This window comes from Oncorhynchus mykiss, chromosome 11 (genome assembly GCF_057628025.1).
Source record: "Oncorhynchus mykiss isolate SJ-2025 chromosome 11, ASM5762802v1, whole genome shotgun sequence".
In the NCBI taxonomy this organism is placed as follows: domain Eukaryota; kingdom Metazoa; phylum Chordata; class Actinopteri; order Salmoniformes; family Salmonidae; genus Oncorhynchus; species Oncorhynchus mykiss.
The window spans coordinates 84,369,233-84,389,742 of record NC_143032.1 but is presented as its reverse complement, the minus strand read 5'-3'; the positions used below and the strand labels follow the sequence as shown (position 1 = coordinate 84,389,742).

Below are 20,510 nucleotides of genomic sequence, written 5' to 3'. Positions count from 1 at the left end.
CACAAGCTCCCGGCGGCTGGAAACACAATCATCACGGGATGAACGAGTGATGACTTTCCGGGCAAGTGCAGTCCATCTATAAAAATCATTCCTTCCTCCCTCGTTCTGCAAGTGTCCACTTCACTTGAGGGCTGAGGGGATGGTCTTTTAAGTGTTTGGAATGCAGCCATGCACTGTCAACTGTGGGACCTTGTATAGACAGGTGTCTGCCTTTCCAAATCATGTCCAGCCTATTGAATTTACCACAGGTGGACTCCAATCAAGTTGTAGAAACAGCTCAAGGATGATCAATGGAAACAGAATGCACCTGAGCTCGATTTCGAGTCTCATAAAACTTGCTTTGTGGTCTAAATGTAAGATGATGATTAGGCATAAGGTTAGCAGTGTGGTTAAGGTTAGGTTTCAAATCTGGTTTTAAAAAGAGCAGTGGTGGAAATAGGCGGGGTTTATGACTTTGTGGCTGTGGTAACTAGCGACGACCTTAGTTGGAGTTAAAGCGATGTTGGTTTCACTTTAAGACTAGCAGTCGGCTCATAGTTTTAGCACAGATGGAACAATGAGCCAGATATTTCACCGGATATATAAATATGAATCATCCGGTTGGCGTTTCCAAATATGGCAATAAATGGAAGCCCAGTGTCCGGTTAGTTGAAGAACATATCGCGAGATATTATTTTGGCCGAAATTCTGCACATTTTCTCATCACTGAAACATTTGATCTCTTACCGGTTATCGATTTACAAAATGTGAATCTGTAACAAACCGAGTGGAATGCTTTTTGCAGACTTTACCCTTTGCCAGAAGTTTTTTTCTTTCTCTCCATTTTAATTGAATGCACACGCCAACATCACAGAGTAGGCGTTCCCCATCGGAAAAATCCAAATAAATGCCAGAGGATCTCACTAACTGGCGTTTGTTCGGCCCGTTATGATTCATTTGCCTTCATTGGAAACGACAGGCTCAGGTCTATCTTGGTTAATAACAATCTTTGATCTTAGCTTTACAGATCGCCATTATTGGGTTTAGCAGTGGAATAGCGATTAAGAGTGCAGACTGGGGCTTTAGGAGTAAAAGTGGAACAGGCTATTTTAATGAAATCCATCGAAGTGCGGAACTACTACTACTGCCGACTCCTGCTGTATAATAGTATCATCATCGGTTGTTATTCGAGATGATATCCGCTACGAGCTGAAACGAAACGGTACGAAGATCGGACACCTGGAATACAACCAAAGCAGAATCAACCAGCCAGCCCAGCTCCATCGAACATTCAGTTTACTGGAAATACATCAGTCCTTTGATGGGATCTTATTTTGCCTTTATTAGAGAAGAGAAGCCATTCCCGTGGGGTTTATTTCATGGGGATGTGTTCAAGACAAGAGAGAATACAAAAAGACGTCAACATCGTAATTCAAAGGTGCAAGGCAGAGAAAGACTGCCTTTTCTCTGGTGAGTGTGTCTGTGTACAGTAGTGGAACGGTACGTGTTCCACCCAGGTTAATAAAGCCGTATGTTGATACACACACACACACACTCATCCGTTTCGTTCTTGTCCTCGATAGCAAAAAAACATCAAAAGCATCTTCTAGACACAGTTGTCAACATCACAAATGAATCTAATTATTGACCGACATTTTATTTGATAGGTGTGTGCGGTGATTAAATTGGTCAAGCCTAAAGTGTCTTGAGTTATCATTACATTTTGGTGTGGCAAAATATTAGACCATGGTACGGAAAGTTTTTATTTTTTAAATGTGACTAATTATTTGAAACATTTTAAAATAGAATGGAGTAGAAAAACAACATTAATATGCTTGTCATGATGACACGGCTTTGGTTCAACATCCCTACAGATTGACGGACAGCCATAATATTGATGACACCAGCCGTAGCTAGTCTATTCGCCTATCGACGTTAGTTGTACCGGACGTAGGCTAACGGTTGTGTAAACTTATACTGACACATATTAACGCAACAAATAAAGTGTTGGTCCCATGTTTCATGAGCTGAAATAAAATATCCCAGAAATGTTTCTAATGCACTAAAATCTTATTTCTCTCAAATGTTGTGCACAAATTATTTTTTACATCCATGTTAGTGAGTATTTATCCTTTGCCAAGATAATCCATCCACCTGACAGATGTCGCATATCAAGAAGCTGATTTAACAGCATGATCATTATACAGGTGCACCTTGTGCTGGGGACAAGTTGTGGGAGCGTGCATATTGGCAGGCTGACAGCAAGAATGTCCACCAGAGAATTAAATGTTAATTTCTCTATCATAAGCTGCCTCTAATGTCTTTTTAGAGAATTTGTCAGTATGTCCAACAGTTCGGTGTCGTAACCAACTTCAGTGGGTCAATGCTTACCTTCGATGGCCACTGGCCTCGCTGGAGAAGTGTCCTCTTCACGGATGAATCCTGGTTTCAACTGTACCGGGAAGATGGCAGACAGCGTGCGTGTATGACATCATGTGGGTGACGTCAACGTTGTGAAGTGTGCCCCATGGTGGGGTGGTATGGGCAGGCAGAAGCTACGGTCAACAAACAGTTGCATTTTATCGATGGCTATTTGAATGCACAGAGATACCGTGACGAGATCCTGAGGCCCGTTGTCATGCCATTCAGCCACCGCCATCACCTCATGTTTCAGCATAATGCACGGCCCCATGTAACGCAAGGATCTGTACACAATTCCTGGAAGCTGAAAATGTCCCAGTTCTTCTATGGCCTGCATACTCACCAGATATGTCACCCGTTGAGCATGTTTGGGATGCTCTGGAGTTTCCGCCAATATCTAGCGTCTTCACAGTCATTTGAGGAGTGGGACAACATTCCACAGCCTGATCAACTCTATATGAATGAGATGTGTCGTGCTACATGAGGCATAGTTAAATAAAGGTGTTGTGCTCCATAGCCTAGTTAAATAAAAACAAAATGGTGGTCACATCAGATACTGACCACACCCTTACCTTTAAAAAAAAAAAAAGTATCTTTGACCCGTAATGCATATCTGTATTCCTAGTCACGTGACATCCATAGATTAGGGCCTAATTCATTCATTTATATGAACCGTAACTCTTAGTAAAAACGTTGAAATTGTTGCATGTTGTGATTTATATTTTTGTTGAGCCAACAATTTTTTTACCTCCTTTTTATATATTTTGTCCATCAGTGGGCACCCCCTTTCAATGTTTCCATGGAAACTGCATTTGTTGAAAGGGGACTTTCCTCCCCCCTTTCTTCTCCCTGTGGCCTGGCATAGCAGTGGCTTGGTTAATAACCCTCTTTGGTTTCTGTTCTGACCGGTTCTGTTTCCCCTGTTATTTATTTCAGATTTCAGATACTCTGACGCCACCTTCACCTTCACCTATTCCAAAGGCTCCAGAAGGTACAGTACAACGTTCAGAGAATTACACTTCCTGTATCTTACTGGGTCATGGCTTGTCTACTGGTTGTCATCAGGGCTGGTTGTTTACACTTCCTGTATCTTACTGGGCTTGTCTCCTGGTTGTCATCAGGGCTGGTTGTTTACACTTCCTGTATCTTACTGGGCTTGTCTACTGGTTGTCATCAGGGCTGGTTGTTTACACTTCCTGTATCTTACTGGGCTTGTCTACTGGTTGTCATCAGGGCTGGTTGTTTACACGTTCTGTATCTTACTGGGCTTGTCTACTGGTTGTCATCAGGGCTGGTTGTTTACACTTCCTGTATCTTACTGGGCTTGTCTCCTGGTTGTCATCAGGGCTGGTTGTTTACACTTCCTGTATCTTACTGGGCTTGTCTACTGGTTGTCATCAGGGCTGGTTGTTTACACTTCCTGTATCTTACTGGGTCATGGCTTGTCTACTGGTTGTCATCAGGGCTGGTTGTTTACACGTTCTGTATCTTACTGGGCTTGTCTACTGTTTGTCATCAGGGCTGGTTGTTTACACTTCCTGTATCTTACTGGGCTTGTCTACTGGTTGTCATCAGGGCTGGTTGTTTACACGTTCTGTATCTTACTGGGCTTGTCTACTGGTTGTCATCAGGGCTGGTTGTTTACACGTTCTGTATCTTACTGGGCTTGTCTACTGGTTGTCATCAGGGCTGGTTGTTTACACGTTCTGTATCTTACTGGGCTTGTCTACTGGTTGTCATCAGGGCTGGTTGTTTACACTTCCTGTATCTTACCTGGCTTGTCTACTGGTTGTCATCAGGGCTGGTTGTTTACACTTCCTGTATCTTACTGGGCTTGTCTACTGTTTGTCATCAGGGCTGGTTGTTTACACTTCCTGTATCTTACTGGGCTTGTCTACTGGTTGTCATCAGGGCTGGTTGTTTACACTTCCTGTATCTTACTGGGTCATGGCTTGTCTACTGGTTGTCATCAGGGCTGGTTGTTTACACGTTCTGTATCTTACTGGGCTTGTCTACTGTTTGTCATCAGGGCTGGTTGTTTACACTTCCTGTATCTTACTGGGCTTGTCTACTGGTTGTCATCAGGGCTGGTTGTTTACACGTTCTGTATCTTACTGGGCTTGTCTACTGGTTGTCATCAGGGCTGGTTGTTTACACGTTCTGTATCTTACTGGGCTTGTCTACTGGTTGTCATCAGGGCTGGTTGTTTACACTTCCTGTATCTTACCTGGCTTGTCTACTGGTTGTCATCAGGGCTGGTTGTTTACACTTCCTGTATCTTACTGGGCTTGTCTACTGGTTGTCATCAGGGCTGGTTGTTCAGCTGGGTTTTTCATATGAATGATGTGTGTTTGCTGGGGTGAGGGGGGCTGGACCGTTGGACCTACCTTTAAATCCACTTGACAGTCCCCCTGTGAGGCACAAATTAACTACCAGGACTGCCCTCCTTCAGGCCTGTAATTCATTGGATATATATGCTAATTTTAAATGATGCTGTTGAGGTCTGAACCTACAGTACCTAACTGTTGCTCACTGGAACAGCACCATTATCGATGAGACTGGTCCCAGGCCCTGATAGATTTAGGTATGTCTGGTATATGATAAGACTTCATTTTCGTGAAGTCTTCTAATATAGTTGACTGTAGTCGTTATTACATCCTAGACTTGGGTAGAGTTGATTCTGTAGTCGTTATTACATCCTAGACTTGGGTAGGGTTGACTCTGTAGTCGTTACTATATCCTGGACTTGGGTAGGGTTGACTCTGTAGTCATTACTATATCCTGGACTTGGGTAGGGTTGACTCTGTAGACATTATTATGTCCTGGACTTGGGTAGGGTTGACTCTGTAGACATTACTATATCCTGGACTTGGGTAGGGTTGACTCTGTAGTCATTACTATATCCTGGACTTGGGTAGGGTTGACTCTGTAGACATTATTATGTCCTGGACTTGGGTAGGGTTGACTCTGTAGTCATTACTATATCCTGGACTTGGGTAAGGTTGACTGTAGTCGTTACTATATCCTGGACTTAGGTAGGGTTGACTGTAGTCGTTACTATATCCTGGACTTGGGTAGGGTTGACTCTGTAGTCATTACTATATCCTGGACTTGGGTAGGGTTGACTCTGTAGTCATTTAAAAAATGTCTTCCTGATCTGAAACTCGTGCTAGATGTTAATAAAACCACAGTTGTGTCATTCTCTAGGTTTCGTAATACTGACCCTGGGTACCTGCGTATTTTGCACATTTTAAATGGAGTCCAAATTGAGCAAGTTACCCATCTTTTAAATTTTTATAATGACTTATTAATGACTATTTTTGATTGACGATAAGCTCTCTCTTTTTTAAAACGCACATTGAAATGCTGAGCATATAGTTTGGTTTCTTTTTTTGTAGAAAGAATTCCTGCCTCACTTTGAAAAGTAGAAGGAAGATTGTTCAAGCAAACTCTTCTCCCAGTAGTTGATTATGGTGATCTAATCTCCATGCATTCTGCAGTCTCTGTTTTTAAAACCTTCAGACTCAGTCCATCACTCAGCATTGTGGTTTACCACTGGGGACAGTTTTTTCTCATTCACATCACTGCATTTTGTATAGTTCTGTTGGCTGGCAGTCTGACTTCCAGAAGGGCATTTTGTATGTGAAGCACTTCTTCAGAGACTCCCCCCACTACCTCAGCTCCCATATTAATTGGAGATCCAGCCCTCCCCCTGGCTGGTTCTGGGTGTCCTGCGGGTCTCCACTGAGCTGGGGGGGGGGGGGGGGGGAATACTTGTTTTTATTCCCCCTGCTCGTGGAATAGCCTTTAGGCCACCTTGAAGCTGGACTCGCTGATCTCCATTGGCCAGTTTAGATCCATTCTGAGGGACATAATGTGATCGTTTTTTTTGATTCATCTTGTTTTTATTGTGTTGTTGTTGTCCCCCCCCCCCCCCCCCCCCCCGGTAGGGTCAACTCTGTAGTTACCCAGAATGTGATATGGTTGAAATGGGAAATCTCTCTGTATGGTGACGCAAGTCTTTTAGATGTTGTACACACAAACTTTATCTTCAATGTTATATTCCATTTTGTTGCAAGTGATACCTCTCTGGCCATTCCACAGGTAGCTGCCAAAATAAAGGAAACACTTGTGTAAACAAGGGATACAAAGTATATTGAAAGCAGGTGCTTCCACACAGGAAGTTCCAGACACTTGTATAATCTATGCCAAGGTGCCAAGGTGAAGGAGGATGTGTTCAACCCTCAGTTCCCGAAGCTTCTCTATTCCGTGTGTTTTGTAGCCTGATAGAGTTTACCCAGGATCGGATCCACTCTTTGCGTCCGTGAACTTACACCTCTCTGTTCTTCGTGGCCTTTCTCTGCTGGAGATCTGTTGGCGGATTGGATTGTCTGACTGACCGACTGACTACCACCTTTTTGTATACGGTATTTCATTTGTTTTGATATGACATATACGGTGATGATTTGTGTAGTTAGTTGTAGTTGAGGACTTAGTAAGAGTTGATACGCTTTAAAGTTCTGTGGTAAAATAATTGTTTTATTGATTGTATGGTTTAATACCGGGTTTACGCTACACGGAATGAACGGACAAACATTGCGTGACTAAGGTCACGGGAGTTCCCTGAACTCCTTTACCGGGCTGGACTCCTTTTTTAAATTTTTAAATTCAAAATTTTTATTTTTTTAGGCCCGAGGTACAGGACATTTCTGGAGGAACCAGAACTCATTGTGTTATATTATGTGTGTGTGTGTAATAATTTATGTTGGTAATACAACCCACTCAAAAGAATATAGTTGTTTTTGAAGTTCTTTCTAATGTTTTAAGGGTTTCTGAAAAGTTTATTTCCATCCTGACTTTTGCATAAGTCCTTTGTATTGGTGTAGACTTGACGGACCAGATGGGACTCATTCCCTCCCAAACCAAAAGGAGAAACCAATGTTTTCTGGCACCCCTATAAATAATAACCTCAAGTCAAAACCCTTACAAGACGGGTGTGTTTATGAGAGTGAGGGAGACCGACAGGGGTGTGTTTATGAGAGTGAGGGAGACCGACAGGGGTGTGTTTATGAGAGTGAGGGAGACCGAGAGAGAGGTGTGTTTATGAGAGTGAGTGAGAGAAGTGTTTTTATGAGAGTGAGGGAGGGAGACAGAGAGAGGTGTGTTTGAGAGTGAGACAGAGTGTGAGGAAGGGAGGGTGTGTGTTTGAGTGAGACAGAGAGTGAGAAAGAGAGGGTGTGTGTTTATGAGAGTGAGTGAGAGAGGTGTGTTTGAGAGTGAGTGAGAGAGGTGTTTATGAGAGTGAGGGAGACAGAGAGAGAGGTGTGTTTATGAGAGTGAGACAGAGTGTGAGGAAGGGAGGGTGTGTGTTTATGAGAGTGAGACAGTGTGAGGAAGGGAGGGTGTGTGTTTAAGAGAGTGAGACAGTGTGGAAGGGAGGGTGTGTGTTTATGAGAGTGAGGAAGGGAGGGTGTGTGTATGAGAGTGAGACAGAGAGTGAGGAAGAGAGGGTGTGTGTTTATGAGAGTGAGACAGAGAGTGAGGAAGAGAGGGTGTGTGTTTATGAGAGTGAGACAGAGTGTGAGGAAGGGAGGGTGTGTGTTTATGAGAGTGAGACAGTGTGGAAGGGAGGGTGTGTGTTTATGAGAGTGAGGAAGGGAGGGTGTGTGTATGAGAGTGAGACAGAGAGTGAGGAAGAGAGGGTGTGTGTTTATGAGAGTGAGGAAGGGAGGGTGTGTGTTTATGAGAGTGAGACAGAGAGTGAGGAAGAGAGGGTGTGTTTATGAGAGTGAGACAGTGTGGAAGGAAGGGTGTGTGTTTATGAGAGTGAGGAAGGGAGGGTGTGTGTTTGAGTGTGAGGAAGGGAGGGTTTGTGTGAGAGAGAGTGAGGAAGAGAGGGTTTGTGTGTATGAGTGAGACAGTGTGAGGAAGGGAGCGTGTGTTTATGAGTGTGAGGAAGGGAGCGTGTGTTTATGAGTGTGAGGAAGGGAGGGTGTTTATGAGTGTGAGGAAGGGAGGGTGTGTGTGAGACAGTGTGTGAGGAAGGGAGGGTGCGTGTGAGACAGTGTGTGAGGAAGGGAGGGTGTGTGTGAGACAGTGTGTGAGGAAGGGAGGGTGTGTGTGAGACCGTGTGTGAGGAAGGGAGGGTGTGTGTTTATGAGAGTGAGGAAGGGAGGGTGTGTGTATGAGTGTGAGGAAGGGAGGGTGTGTGTGAGACAGTGTGTGAGGAAGGGAGGGTGTGTGTGAGACAGTGTGTGAGGAAGGGAGGGTGTGTGTGACAGTGTGTGAGGAAGGGAGGGTGTGTGTGAGACAGTGTGTGAGGAAGGGAGGGTGTGTGTGAGGAAGGGAGGGTGTGTGTGAGACAGTGTGTGAGGAAGGGAGGGTTTGTGTGTATGAGAGTGAGACAGAGAGTGAGGAAGAGAGGTGTGTGTTTATGAGTGTGAGGAAGGGAGGGTGTGTGTGAGACAGTGTGTGAGGAAGGGAGGGTGTGTGTGAGACAGTGTGTGAGGAAGGGAGGGTGTGTGTGAGACAGTGTGTGAGGAAGGGAGGGTGTGTGTGAGACGGTGTGCGAGGAAGGGAGGGTGTGTGTGAGACAGTGTGCGAGGAAGGGAGGGTGTGTGTGAGACAGTGTGTGAGGAAGGGAGGGTGTGTGTGAGACAGTGTGTGAGGAAGGGAGGGTGTGTGTGAGACAGTGTGTGAGGAAGGGAGGGTGTGTGTGAGACAGTGTGTGAGGAAGGGAGGGTGTGTGTGAGACAGTGTGTGAGGAAGGGAGGGTGTGTGTGAGGAAGTGTGTGAGGAAGGGAGGGTGTGTGTGAGGAAGGGAGGGTGTGTGTTTATGAGTGTGAGGAAGGGAGGGTGTGTGTGAGGAAGGGAGGGTGTGTGTGAGGAAGGGAGGGTGTGTGTGAGACAGTGTGTGAGGAAGGGAGGGTGTGTGTGAGACAGTGTGTGAGGAAGGGAGGGTGTGTGTGAGGAAGGGAGGGTGTGTGTGAGGAAGGGAGGGTGTGTGTGTGTATGAGAGTGAGACAGTGTGTGGAAGGGAGGGTGTGTGTGAGGAAGGGAGGGTGTGTGTGATGAAGGGAGGGTGTGTGAGACAGTGTGTGAGGAAGGGAGGGTGTGTGTGAGGAAGGGAGGGTGTGTGTGAGGAAGGGAGGGTGTGTGTGAGGAAGGGAGGGTGTGTGTGAGACAGTGTGTGAGGAAGGGAGGGTGTGTGTGAGACTGTGTGTGAGGAAGGGAGGGTGTGTGTGAGACAGTGTGTGAGGAAGGGAGGGTGTGTGTGTGAGGAAGGGAGGGTGTGTGTGAGGGAGGGTGTGTGTGAGACAGTGTGTGAGGAAGGGAGGGTGTGTGTGAGACAGTGTGTGAGGAAGGGAGGGTGTGTGTGAGACTGTGAGGAAGGCAGGGTGTGTGTGAGACAGTGTGTGAGGAAGGGAGGGTGTGTGTGAGACAGTGTGTGAGGAAGGGAGGGTGTGTGTGAGACAGTGTGTGAGGAAGGGAGGGTGTGTGTGAGACAGTGTGTGAGGAAGGGAGGGTGTGTGTGAGGAAGGGAGGGTGTGTGTGAGGAAGGGAGGGTGTGTGTGAGGAAGGGAGGGTGTGTGTGAGACAGTGTGTGAGGAAGGGAGGGTGTGTGTGAGGAAGGGAGGGTGTGTGTGAGGAAGGGAGGGTGTGTGTTTATGAGTGTGAGGAAGGGAGGGTGTGTGTGAGGAAGGGAGGGTGTGTGTGAGGAAGGGAGGGTGTGTGTGTGAGGAAGGGAGGGTGTGTGTGTGAGGAAGGGAGGGTGTGTGTGTGAGGAAGGGAGGGTGTGTGTGAGGAAGGGAGGGTGTGTGTGAGGAAGGGAGGGTGTGTTTCTGCGTTAATTGAAGAGTAAAGTTTAATGTAGTGTTTTCCCTTGCTGATATAATGACATGCCTGTGTCATGCCTGTGTCATGCCTGTGTCATGCCTGTGTCATGCCTGTGTCATGCCTGTGTCTCACAGGAGGTTGGTGGCACCTTAAATGGGGAGGACTGGCTCGTGGTAATGGCTGGAGCGGAGTCAGTGGAATGGTATTAGACACACGGATTCTAAAAGTACACTACCTGGGTAGTACAATGTCTCAGATAGGGTTCCACATGGCCTCAGGTTCTAAGAAGGGTGATGACTGGCAGGAACCGTCAAGCTGTTTAAAATAAAATAAAAACCACAATGCTTGTTGTCTTGTCGTTCATCTGGCAGTACTTTATTTCAAAAGGACCTGTAAGGGCCGGTTGACAGACATCAGTCACTCTGAAGCAGACAGTTTTTCCAAAGTGCATCGAAAGCAATGAGGCCTTTTTTTTTGTTTCTCAACCAAGACTCTTCTTCCTGTCGTGTGTGTGTGTGTGTGTGTGGACTCTGTGTCATTATGGTAGAACAGGGAAGTCACATGTTTCCTGTCTACTGTAACATTCAGACACTTGTGAGAAACATCTGAAGTCTACTCTGAAAAGAAGGTTCTTTAATTGGCTTGTCCCCGAGAGCCGTTGTCTTTTTTTAAAATGTGTATTTTTTCCCATATATAGACACACCCTATGTGTTTTAATAAAAAATCAACTATATGTATTGAACTTGTCTTTTTTTTAAGCACACAGTTTGATTAAATAATTAAGAGGGAGCCAGAGATCAAGATAACCTGACCCCTCCTCATGCTGCTGGCCTTCGCTGATTCTGCCTGCCTACCATTTCTACTGATCTCTGTGCCAGTTATAATTTATAATAGTCTATCTCAAAATCATTATCATGTGGTTAGCCTACATTCAATTAAGAATTATACGAATCTAAACGTAACTGTGTAAAAATAGCATACATAAAGCCAACAAATAGAAACATTGCACCCTGTGGGTAGAAAATATCCTGATTTAAAATAAATATGTATGGGATATACATCACATTGGCTATGCATGGCCTGTCTGCAATCAACTTGAAACATTGTATCAACTGTGTCTGGCCTGAACGCTAGCAAACTTGCAGCATTTTATAAAATATTCTGTGCCCTCAGTTTCCTTTGCCAGTGAGCTCGGGACAGACACAGCTGTGGACTATTTGTGGAAAGGGATAAGAAGTAATCAGGTATTCTGTGACGTTTCCACTGGATCAGAGCAGTAACTGTTTTTAAATACGTTTGAGGAACCTTAGTCACTGGGGGTGCCTGTGTTTTGCGACAGCAGTGCCTACTACTACGATTTCGAAATCGACGTCGGCAACCGGATCCTGTGAAGCGCGGGAGTGGGCGGATTTCCTCGTCCTTCTCGCCAGCCGTGATTTTGGACAGCTTCACGGTAAGAAATGTGACCGTTCCTGGTGAAAAAACAATGTCCTATATCCCAGAGCTGGAGTAAATGACATTACTAAGCTGCTCCTGAATGGACTACGTCAGGACATGGACATTGATTCTATCGTAGTCCATTTGGGTTCTAATGACATAATGAAGGGCAGCTCTGAACAGTTGAAACTGGATTTTCAAAAGAGCTTATTGACTTCTCTGCTAGACACTAATAAAAGACCCATCACATCTGGCCCTGTGCCCTTCTCTGAATCGTGGCATTGAACGCTTTAGCAGGATTCTTTCTCTTCACTAATTGGCTACGTGATTATTGCAGCTCCATGGGTTTAACGTTTGTTGAAATAATGTAATCAAACATTGTACATTAACCGTTAATTTCCATTACCTCTAATGTAGGCTACTACTGGTGATCTGAGGAATTGATCAACACTAACAATCAAAGGGCAAACAATTCACGTTCTGGAGAAACAGACCGGTGTCTCCTGTGCCATGATTCATTTATTTTGTTGTCTATTTGCATGACTAAATACTTCTCGGTCAACCAACAGCCTATTGACCAAACAATCGACCGCTTGACTAAATGAGGGGTCAGTCCTAGTTCTTAAATGGTTCTTCCTCTGGTCTTAAAGGTAAACTCTCAATTATTTTATTTATTATTTAAAAACATTATTATTATTATTTTTTAAGAACCTTTAGTTAAACGTGGGGTTCTTGACGTGGCCTCTACGGTTTTCCAGAATAACCCTTTTCATGGCACACAGCAAATTGACCAGTGTTAACTAGTGTTGATTTTGCTGTGTAGCATTTCTAGTGTTGATTGAAGAGTTAAATTTAACACTCAGTGGTGTAAAAAATAACCCCAGTGTTGGTGTTAATAACCAGAGTTCAACCAAAACCATGCTCGGTGTTATCTTGCAGGTTGATATCCTTTCTTACATTTTCTAGATATTGAAACAAAATTTAAAAAAAAATTGCATTGATTTTAATCTTATTCTACTCATATATATAAATGACATGCATTTTTCTAAACTATTTCAATCTGTTACTTGGACTTATTGCAACCGTAACCGAAATGTTTGTCTTTGTTTAGATGTTTTAAGGGCTGGGAGGGGTTATAGGGCAGTGTTATAGGGCTGGGGGATAGGACTGGGCTGGGCTATAGGGCTGCTCTCATATCATAGTCTTCCCAACCCTGGCAGTCATTGTGAATAAAAAAATATATATCCAAATGTTGGATTTTCTCAGGCTGGATTCCAATAGGAATTACACATCACTTTGCCATCCAGAGTAATGTGACGTGCAGGGATAAGAAGTAATAATATATTTAATATTGATTAATTATTGTAATAATGGAGCTGGTCATCGACCAGTGATCTTTGCGAACGCGAATAATACTGAAACTCGAGGTGTTTATATAGAAACCCCCAAAAACGTCTTATTCATGGTTGGTTCCACCCCTCCCCGGCAGATCTGGGCATCATAAGCTCCCTTGTTTTCTTCTCGTGGCTCTGTGTATGGGGTGTGTGAGGTCATAGTGTACAAACAAACTATAGCGTTACTCCTTTCTGCTGATTGACTTGTCAATGACGCTCAAGCTCAGTCTCTGTTCACTTCATATCACTACACAGCTGTGCCCGTGGAAGATAGCAAAAAGAACAGGATGGACTGAAGAACTGTGGTCACTCTGAGAGGCTCTTCGTCTTTATGCCGTGTGACCAAGTTACTCAAAAGCAAAGACGATTGGAACATTACAGGTCCATCCTGTTCCTCAAGTTTATCTCTATCCCATGGCCTTGACCATAAGCCCAGACCAGCGGCAGGGAGTGAACATTGAAAAGGGGAACCATATTTAATCAAAACAACAGCATTGGTAGAATATACATGTCTTACTATTGTTAATATTAATAGTTAACAATTATATGCTTAAACAAATCAGGTAAATATGTAATTTTACACACACAGAGAGGGACTACGCTAGCATCTGTCTATAGTATACACTACGCCGATGTCTGAGGAACGTATGTCATCGTTGGATTAAGACATTAGCTGCTGACTGAGTTGTCATTTCATCAAGTCAAATTCTGTCACTCCAAACTTTCAGAGTTTTTGATTAGCAGCAATCAACGGGTCCTGTCACTTCGAAGATTAACAGGGTCCCACTGGCTCCCTAGCCAGATCTAGTGTTTTTAAAATGCCCTTCAGATGGTCTCTGCTGGCTTTAGCCTCCCAGGTAGACAACAAACGGCCCAGACTTCAACAGTGCTTTGGCCCTGCGAATGTGAGGGAGGCAAGGGAGCAGTGTCTGTTGTGGTCAGACAACTGATTTTTAAGACGCTGGGACAACAAACTGAAGAAAGCAGTAATGTGGAACAGGAACAGTAGGTTGTTCTGGGTGACAAGACTAAATCAGATCCTACATTTATCTACAGCACACAGACACAACCTCTTCTCCTGGAAGCGTGCATCAATAGCCTTTTCAGTCCAACCCTCTTCCTGGAGATCTACAGTCCTGTAGGTTTTCAGTCCAACCCTCTTCCTGGAGATCTACAGTCCTGTGGGTTTTCAGTCCAACCCTCTTCCCGGAGATCTACAGTCCTGTAGGTTTTCAGTCCAACCCTCTTCCTGGAGATCTACAGTCCTGTGGGTTTTCAGTCCAAGCATTGCCTTTAAATTGTTTATCTTGGGTCAAGCGTTTTGGGTAGCCTTCCACAAGCTTCCCACAATAAGTTGGGTGAATTTTGGCTCATTCCTCCTGACAGAGCTGGTGTAACTGAGTCAGGTTTGAAGGCCTCCTTGCTCGCACACACTTTTTCAGTTCTGCCCACAAATTTTCTATGGAATTGAGGTCAGGGCTTTGTGATGGCCACTCCAATACCTTGCCTTTGTTGTCCTTAAGCCATTTTGCCACAACTTTGGAAGTATGCTCGGGGTCATTGTCCATTTGGAAGACCCATTTGCGACCAAGCTTTAACTTCCTGACTGATGTCTTGAGATGTTGCTTCAATACATCCACATAATTTCCCTTTCTGATGATGCCATCTATTTTGTGAAGTGCACCAGTCCCTTCTGCAGCAAGGCACCCCCACAACATGATGCTGCCACCCCCGTGCGGTTCACGGTTGGGATGGTGTTCTTTGGCTTGCAAGCCTCCCCCTTTTTCCTCCAAACATAACAATGGTCGTTATGGCCAAACAGGTCTATTTTTGTTTCATCAGACCAGAGGACATTTCTCCAAAAAGTATGATCTTTGTCCTCATGTGCAGTTGCAAACCGTAGTCTGGCTTTTTTATGGCGGTTTTGGAGCAGTGGTTTCTTCCATGCTGAGCGGCCTTTCAGGTTAGGTCGCTATAGTACTCGTTTTACTGTGGATATAGATACTTTTGTACCTGTTTCCTCCAGCATCTTCACAAGGTTCTTTGCTGTTGTTCTGGGATTGAGTTGCACTTTTCACACCAAAGTACGTTCATCTCTAGGAGACAGAACGCATCTCCTTCCTGAGCAGTATGACAGCTGCGTGGTCCCATGGTGTTTATACTGTACTATTGTTTGTACAGATGAACGTGGTACCTTCAGGCGTTTGGAAATTGCTCCCAAGGATGAACCAGACTCGTCTGATTGGCTGATTTCTTTTGATTTTCCCATGTTGTCAAGCAAAGTGTCACTGAGTTTGAAGGTAGCCCTTGAAAAACATCCACAGGTACCCCTCCAATTGACTCAAATGATGTCAATTAGCCTATCAGAAGCTTCTGAAGCCATGACATGCTTTTCTGGAATTTCCCAAGCTTTTTAAAGGCACAGTCGACTTAGTGTATGTCAACTTCTGACCCACTGGAATTGTGATACAGTGAATTATAAGTGAAATAATCTGTCCGTAAACAATTGTTGGAAAAATGACTTGTGTCATGCACAAAGTAGATGTCCTAACCGACTTGCCAAAACTATAGTTTGTTAACAAGAAATGTGTTGAGTGGTTGAAATGCTTATGTTGGAGTCATTAAAACTCGTTCATGTAAACCTCTGACTTCAACTGTATTTAACCAGTGTATTGGGCCATGGGATGGTTTTTCAATACCGTTGAGACCATTTTCATTTCAGTTTTTTTAATACATGTAAATATTTGTAGCTACTTTTTTTAAGTAAATACCCGAGGTCACTCTTCATTTTAAGGAGATAAAGAAGGTTGTGTTCTTCATTTCACCTGTCCTCAGCCCTGTGGTGTTTTGTTTACAACAAATAACAATAACGATGTGAGCCGTTCCATCACTTGCTGTGGTGCGCATCAGGTGATCTAGTTACATTATAGGAATTCGCAACTAAATAGCTAGAGACCTTTTTTATAACTATTTAGTTAACTGTTTGAAATGTGGTAAATGCTCTGCAGTGGTGCATTTGGTTTGCTAATGTGTAATGAGCATAACAAGATGCATTTTAGTGGTTAGCTTCTTCCATTTATTAATCTTCTCTTGGTAACAGCAGAGAATCCCCTCCTGGATCAAGAGCCTTGTTGTCTAATTATTTGTTTTGTGCGTGCAGCAAACTGTGAGTGACATTTTGTATAGTTTTGGTCAGAGACGATAAAATGTTGGCAATGCGTTCGTTAGCTTTTAGTTATCATTCTCTATAGGATTTTACATGTACTTGTTAGCATTGCTAACCTTCGGATTACAGAGCCTCAGTGGTGTTTGAAAACAGCGCCCCTTGTGTTGATTGTTTTTTATAAGATAAGTTTAATGCTAGCTAGCAACTTACCTTGGCTCCTTGCTGCACTCGCATAACAGGTGGTCAGCCTGCCGCACAGTTTCCTCGTGGATTGCAATGGTAATCAGCTATAATCGGCATCCAAAAAATACAGATTATAGATTGTTATGAAACTAGAAATCGGCCCTAATTAATCGGCCATGCCGGTCGACCTCTAGTCTGAGCACTGATAAAGGGATTGTGCGTTCCTGCTGTAACTCGGGCAGTTGTTGTTGCCATCCTGTACCTGTCCCGCAGGTGTGATGTTCGGACGTACCGATCCTGTGCAGGTGTTGTTACATGTGGTCTGCCACTGCGAGGATGATCAGCTGTCCGTCCTGTCTCTCTGTAGTGCTGTATTAAGCATCTCACAGTACGAACATTGCAATTTATTGCCCTGGCCACATCTGCAGTCCTCATGCCTCCTTAGGCATGCTGCAAGGCACGTTCACGCAGATGAGCAAGGACCCTGTGCATCTTTCTTTTGGTGTTTTTCAGAGTCAGTAGAAAGGCCTCTTTAGTGTCCTAAGTTTTCATAACTGTGATCTTAATTGCCTACCGTGTGTAAGCTGTTAGTGTCTTAATGACCGTTCCACAGTTCATTAATTGTTTATGGTTCATTTTTACAAATTATCTTTGAAAGACAGGGTCCTGAAAAAGGGACGTTTCTTTTTTTGCTGAGTTTAGTTAGCTGCTGGCTAGCTAGTTAATCAATGTTCCGAGTCAGAGCAAGCTTAGCTAGCTAGTTATTCAATGTTCTGAGTCAGAGCAAGCGTAGCTAGCTAGTTAATCAATGCTCTGAGTCAGAGCAAGCGTAGCTAGCTAGTTAATCAATGCTCTGAGTCAGAGCAAGCGTAGCTAGCTAGTTAATCAATGCACTGAGTCAGAGCAAGCGTAGCTAGCTATACAGCCTGATACCAGTGATGGTGTAGGCCTTAATCTGCATGTTGTTTGTGCAACATAATCTTCTAAATCAAACCGAAATAGGCAAAGAATGAATATGTTAGCAACATGAAGTAGCTAAGAGATTAATGTACTGCACTGTGACCATCAGCCAGCCATCGCTGGCTTGCATCCGGTACTGCAGTATGTCACCGTCAGCCAGACATCGCTGGGTCGTGGAGTATGGGGGTGGGGGTGGGGGTGGGGTGGGAGTGAGGAAATGGGCCAAAGGGGGGCTGGCTGCCAATGCGCCTGATGATCCATTGAGCCACACAGAGCCGCTCAGGCTTCCAGTTTCACCGGCTCCAGTGTTAAGTCAACCAGGAACTATTGCGTCAGGTTCATTTAGGATCTTATTGAAGCCTACACACTCAAATCACAGGAGAGATACAGTAATACAGTAATGCACTGGTTTATAAGCCCAACTGGTTTCTGGGTATTTTTTTTCTTCCGTTTACTGTAACTCCTGATATCTACTGTTCACACCTGCCTCGTTCTGTCACTCTGACAACTGTTGACGTGAAAGGGGGCTTTTGTAAAGGAATTTGATGGATGATAACGGTGATATTATGTGGTAATGTTTCCTCTCTTCTCCCTCAGGGTGTCGTACTCTGTGCACGTCTCTGATGACTACCCAGGTAAGAGACTGCGTCTTCACTGTCTCGACATGAGCTCACTGTGTGTCTCTGCATGGCTGTCGTCCATTATACTACCACGAGATGTAATGACAGTCTTATGAAGGATTCATAGAAACAAATAAGTTGACTAGCGTTTTTTTTTTTAAGTGCCCAGTGTGAGAAGTCTTGTCATATTCACAGAGATGTACCCAGCTCACCATCTAGGTATGATGTGATCATATTATCATGTCTTATATTATATCCTGAGCTGCCATCATGCATGATATTAGTTGACTGACCCCTGACCTCTAACCTCAGGCTTGAGTGACTCACATCGGGACTCAGTGCTTGGGAGCGTCCAATAAGACCATGGCACTTGTTGTACAAGGCCTCCGTAGAGTCTAAAACTATAGAGTATCCATCCGCTCTGGCACCCTATTCCCTATATATTGCTCCTAGGACTCTGGCACCCTATTCCCTATGTAGTGCCCCTAGGACTCTGGCACCCTATTCCCTATATATTGCTCCTAGGACTCTGGCACCCTATTCCCTATGTAGTGCCCCTAGGACTCTGGCACCCTATTCCCTATATATTGCCCCTAGGACTCTGGCACCCTATTCCCTATGTAGTGCCCCTAGGAATCTGGCACCCTATTCCCTATGTAGTGCCCCTAGGACTCTGGCACCCTATTCCCTATGTAGTGCCCCTAGGAATCTGGCACCCTATTCCCTATGTAGTGCCCCTAGGACTCTGGCACCCTATTCCCTATATATTGCCCCTAGGACTCTGGCACCCTATTCCCTATGTAGTGCCCCTAGGACTCTGGCACCCTATTCCCTATATAGTGCCCCTAGGACTCTGGCACCCTATTCCCTATATATTGCCCCTAGGACTCTGGCACCCTATTCCCTATGTAGTGCCCCTAGGACTCTGGCACCCTATTCCCTATGTAGTGCCCCTAGGACTCTGGCACCCTATTCCCTATGTAGTGCCCCTAGGACTCTGGCACCCTATTCCCTATATAGTGCCCCTAGGACTCTGGCACCCTATTCCCTATATATTGCCCCTAGGACTCTGGCACCCTATTCCCTATGTAGTGCCCCTAGGACTCTGGCACCCTATTCCCTATATAGTGCACCTAGGAATCTGGCACCCTATTCCCTATGTAGTGCACCTAGGAATCTGGCACCCTATTCCCTATGTAGTGCCCCTAGGACTCTGGCACCCTATTCCCTATATAGTGCCCCTAGGACTCTGGCACCCTATTCCCTATATAGTGCCCCTAGGACTCTGGCACCCTATTCCCTATGTAGTGCACCTAGGAATCTGGCACCCTATTCCCTATGTAGTGCCCCTAGGACTCTGGCACCCTATTCCCTATGTAGTGCCCCTAGGACTCTGGCACCCTATTCCCTATGTAGTGCCCCTAGGACTCTGGCACCCTATTCCCTATATAGTGCCCCTAGGACTCTGGCACCCTATTCCCTATATAGTGCACCTAGGAATCTGGCACCCTATTCCCTATGTAGTGCCCCTAGGAATCTGGCACCCTATTCCCTATGTAGTGCCCCTAGGACTCTGGCATCCTATTCCCTATATAGTGCCCCTAGGACTCTGGCACCCTATTCCCTATATAGTGCACCTAGGAATCTGGCACCCTATTCCCTATATAGTGCCCCTAGGACTCTGGCACCCTATTCCCTATGTAGTGCACCTAGGAATCTGGCACCCTATTCCCTATATAGTGCACCTAGGAATCTGGCACCCTATTCCCTATGTAGTGCCCCTAGGACTCTGGCACCCTATTCCCTATATAGTGCCCCTAGGACTCTGGCACCCTATTCCCTATATAGAGCCCCTAGGACTCTGGCACCCTATTCCCTATATAGTGCCCCTAGGACTCTGGCACCCTATTCTCTATATAGTGCCCCTAGGACTCTGGCACCCTATTCCCTATATAGTGCCCCTAGGACTCTGGCACCCTATTCCCTATATAGTGCACCTAGGAATCTGGTCAAATGTAGTTCACTACAAAGGGAATATAGTCAAAATGTATTTGTCAGATGTTATCTTCCCAATGATGCAGTGGAGCTCTATACAGGAAGTACCAGATCAATGTGGAGCTCTATACAGGATGTACCAGATCAATGTGGAGCTATATACAGGAAGTACCAGATCAATGTGGAGCTCTATACAGGAAGTACCAGATCAATGTGGAGCTCTATACAGGATGTACCAGATCAATGTGGAGCTATATACAGGAAGTACCAGATCAATGTGGAGCTATATACAGGAAGTACCAGATCAATGTGGAGCTATATACAGGAAGTACCAGATCAATGTGGAGCTATATACAGGAAGTACCAGATCAATGTGGAGCTATATACAGGAAGTACCAGATCAATGTGGAGCTATATACAGGAAGTACCAGATCAATGTGGAGCTATATACAGGAAGTACCAGATCAATGTAGAGCTATATACAGGAAGTACAAGTACCAGATCAATGTGGATCTATAT

At 44.8% G+C, this 20,510-nt stretch overlaps 1 protein-coding gene across 7 annotated transcripts in view; it reads left to right on the top strand.

The window, feature by feature from the left end:
- Nucleotides 1–515: 515 nt before the first annotated feature.
- The window catches only part of LOC110535140 (poly (ADP-ribose) polymerase family, member 8), an 83,393-nt gene continuing 63,398 nt past the window's right edge, over nucleotides 516–20,510 (top strand). For 6 of the 7 annotated variants that reach the window (XR_016484727.1, XR_016484728.1, XR_016484726.1 and 3 more), the window contains exons 1-3: nucleotides 516–1,449; nucleotides 3,337–3,391; nucleotides 17,974–18,011. Coding sequence is in view for 2 of the 7 variants with exons in the window: in XM_090191262.1 (XP_090047388.1) it covers nucleotides 1,359–1,449; nucleotides 3,337–3,391; nucleotides 17,974–18,011 (184 nt within the window). In the remaining 5 variants the exon portion in view is untranslated. The remainder of the gene's footprint in view (nucleotides 1,450–3,336; nucleotides 3,392–17,973; nucleotides 18,012–20,510) is intronic. The other variant, XM_090191263.1, reaches the window with a different exon arrangement.